Source organism: Triticum aestivum, chromosome 1D, assembly GCF_018294505.1.
Source record: "Triticum aestivum cultivar Chinese Spring chromosome 1D, IWGSC CS RefSeq v2.1, whole genome shotgun sequence".
In the NCBI taxonomy this organism is placed as follows: domain Eukaryota; kingdom Viridiplantae; phylum Streptophyta; class Magnoliopsida; order Poales; family Poaceae; genus Triticum; species Triticum aestivum.
Genome location: NC_057796.1, coordinates 467,256,340 through 467,257,622, shown reverse-complemented (window position 1 = coordinate 467,257,622; position 1,283 = coordinate 467,256,340). Strand labels below are relative to the sequence as shown.

The following is a 1,283-nucleotide window of genomic DNA, read 5'->3' as shown; positions in this document are numbered from 1 at the left end:
ACTATTGTAACAGAAATGACATGCTTATTGTAAGTTAATGGAAAATATCTAGTGGTTGGCCCTCCTACCTCTGCTACCTTTTCATTATACTGGCATTATGTGCTCAAACACGTATAGCAACACTGATAAGAAGGACGAGTGTCTATGCCCCAACCTTTATTGTTGCAGTCTTGCAGTTAGTACATATACTTTTTATAATTACTCAACCAGAGCCCAGTTTTGGTATTACTAGGGTCTTATTGTAAATATATTACTGCACAATTCTGAGGTCATTTCTCTTGACAATCTTTCTTAGGCTCTAGATGCAAAAGTTATCATATTCAAGAAGAAAAGGAGGAAAAATTACCGCCGAACAAGGGGACACCGTCAGGTATTTCATACCATTTCAGTTTTCAGTCATTACATGACATTATGGACATTATCCTCTCGATATGTTCTTCTTACTGTCTGCTGTGACAATTCCAGGAATTGACAAAGCTGAGGATAACCAACATCGAAGGAATAGACAAGTCCTTTATTCAACAAGAAGGAACAGATAAGCCAGAGAGTGCCGCTGTTGCTGCCTAAATTAAGATGATGAATCAAGGAAGGTTGCTGTTTTGTGTTCATGCCGACAATACCAAGCGATCCTTGATGCTGGTGTTGGACATTCCTCGGTCAATTCTCGATACGTGTCTGTTGCTTTTGTTCTGCTTAACTAATTCAAAGATTGAGTCGAAGCTGAAGGCTCTGTCTCTGTATCGTCATTTTAACGCGCAAGCCTCTCGAGCTATGCCTCTCATGTAATCAGCTCCAGTGTCTTGATAAGTTTAGAATCTGGATACCCTGGTGTGGATCAGCTCCTGTAGTTTATAGAGCTACACTGATTTTCTATTATTTTTTTGTTTCCTTCACCATACGCTGTTGAATGTGCTCTGATACACATCCCTGCGATGTCCACTGTCTACTCTTCAATCCATAAATAATGAAACTGAAATGTTTAGTTTCCACCTGGTCCGAGATCTCACGCCTTCCGGGGGCCTGCAGATGTAACTGAAGTGTTGTGTTTGTAGTTATGCATCAGTTTGACAATCTGGTCTTTCACAAACAATGCACTGTTATTGCTTATCCTCTATACTTACCAAAGGCGTTTTTCACTGGTAACCGAAAAGCGGGCGAGTTATCCATTCATTCACTCACCAAAGTTGATGCATTGCTACAGCTTATCCTTTATACTTACCAAAGGCATTTTTTTACCAGTAATCTGATCATGGTTACTCCATCAGGAGTTATCCATCCATTCA

At 40.1% G+C, this 1,283-nt stretch overlaps 1 protein-coding gene across 1 annotated transcript in view; it reads left to right on the top strand.

The window, feature by feature from the left end:
• LOC123183029 (50S ribosomal protein L21, mitochondrial) overlaps positions 1-989 on the top strand; it is a 3,245-nt gene extending 2,256 nt beyond the window's left edge. Inside the window, exons 4-5 of the mRNA XM_044595750.1 lie at positions 296-370; positions 466-989. Of these exons, the coding sequence (XP_044451685.1) occupies positions 296-370; positions 466-567 (177 nt within the window). The 3' untranslated portion in view covers positions 568-989. The remainder of the gene's footprint in view (positions 1-295; positions 371-465) is intronic.
• Positions 990-1,283: the final 294 nt, after the last annotated feature.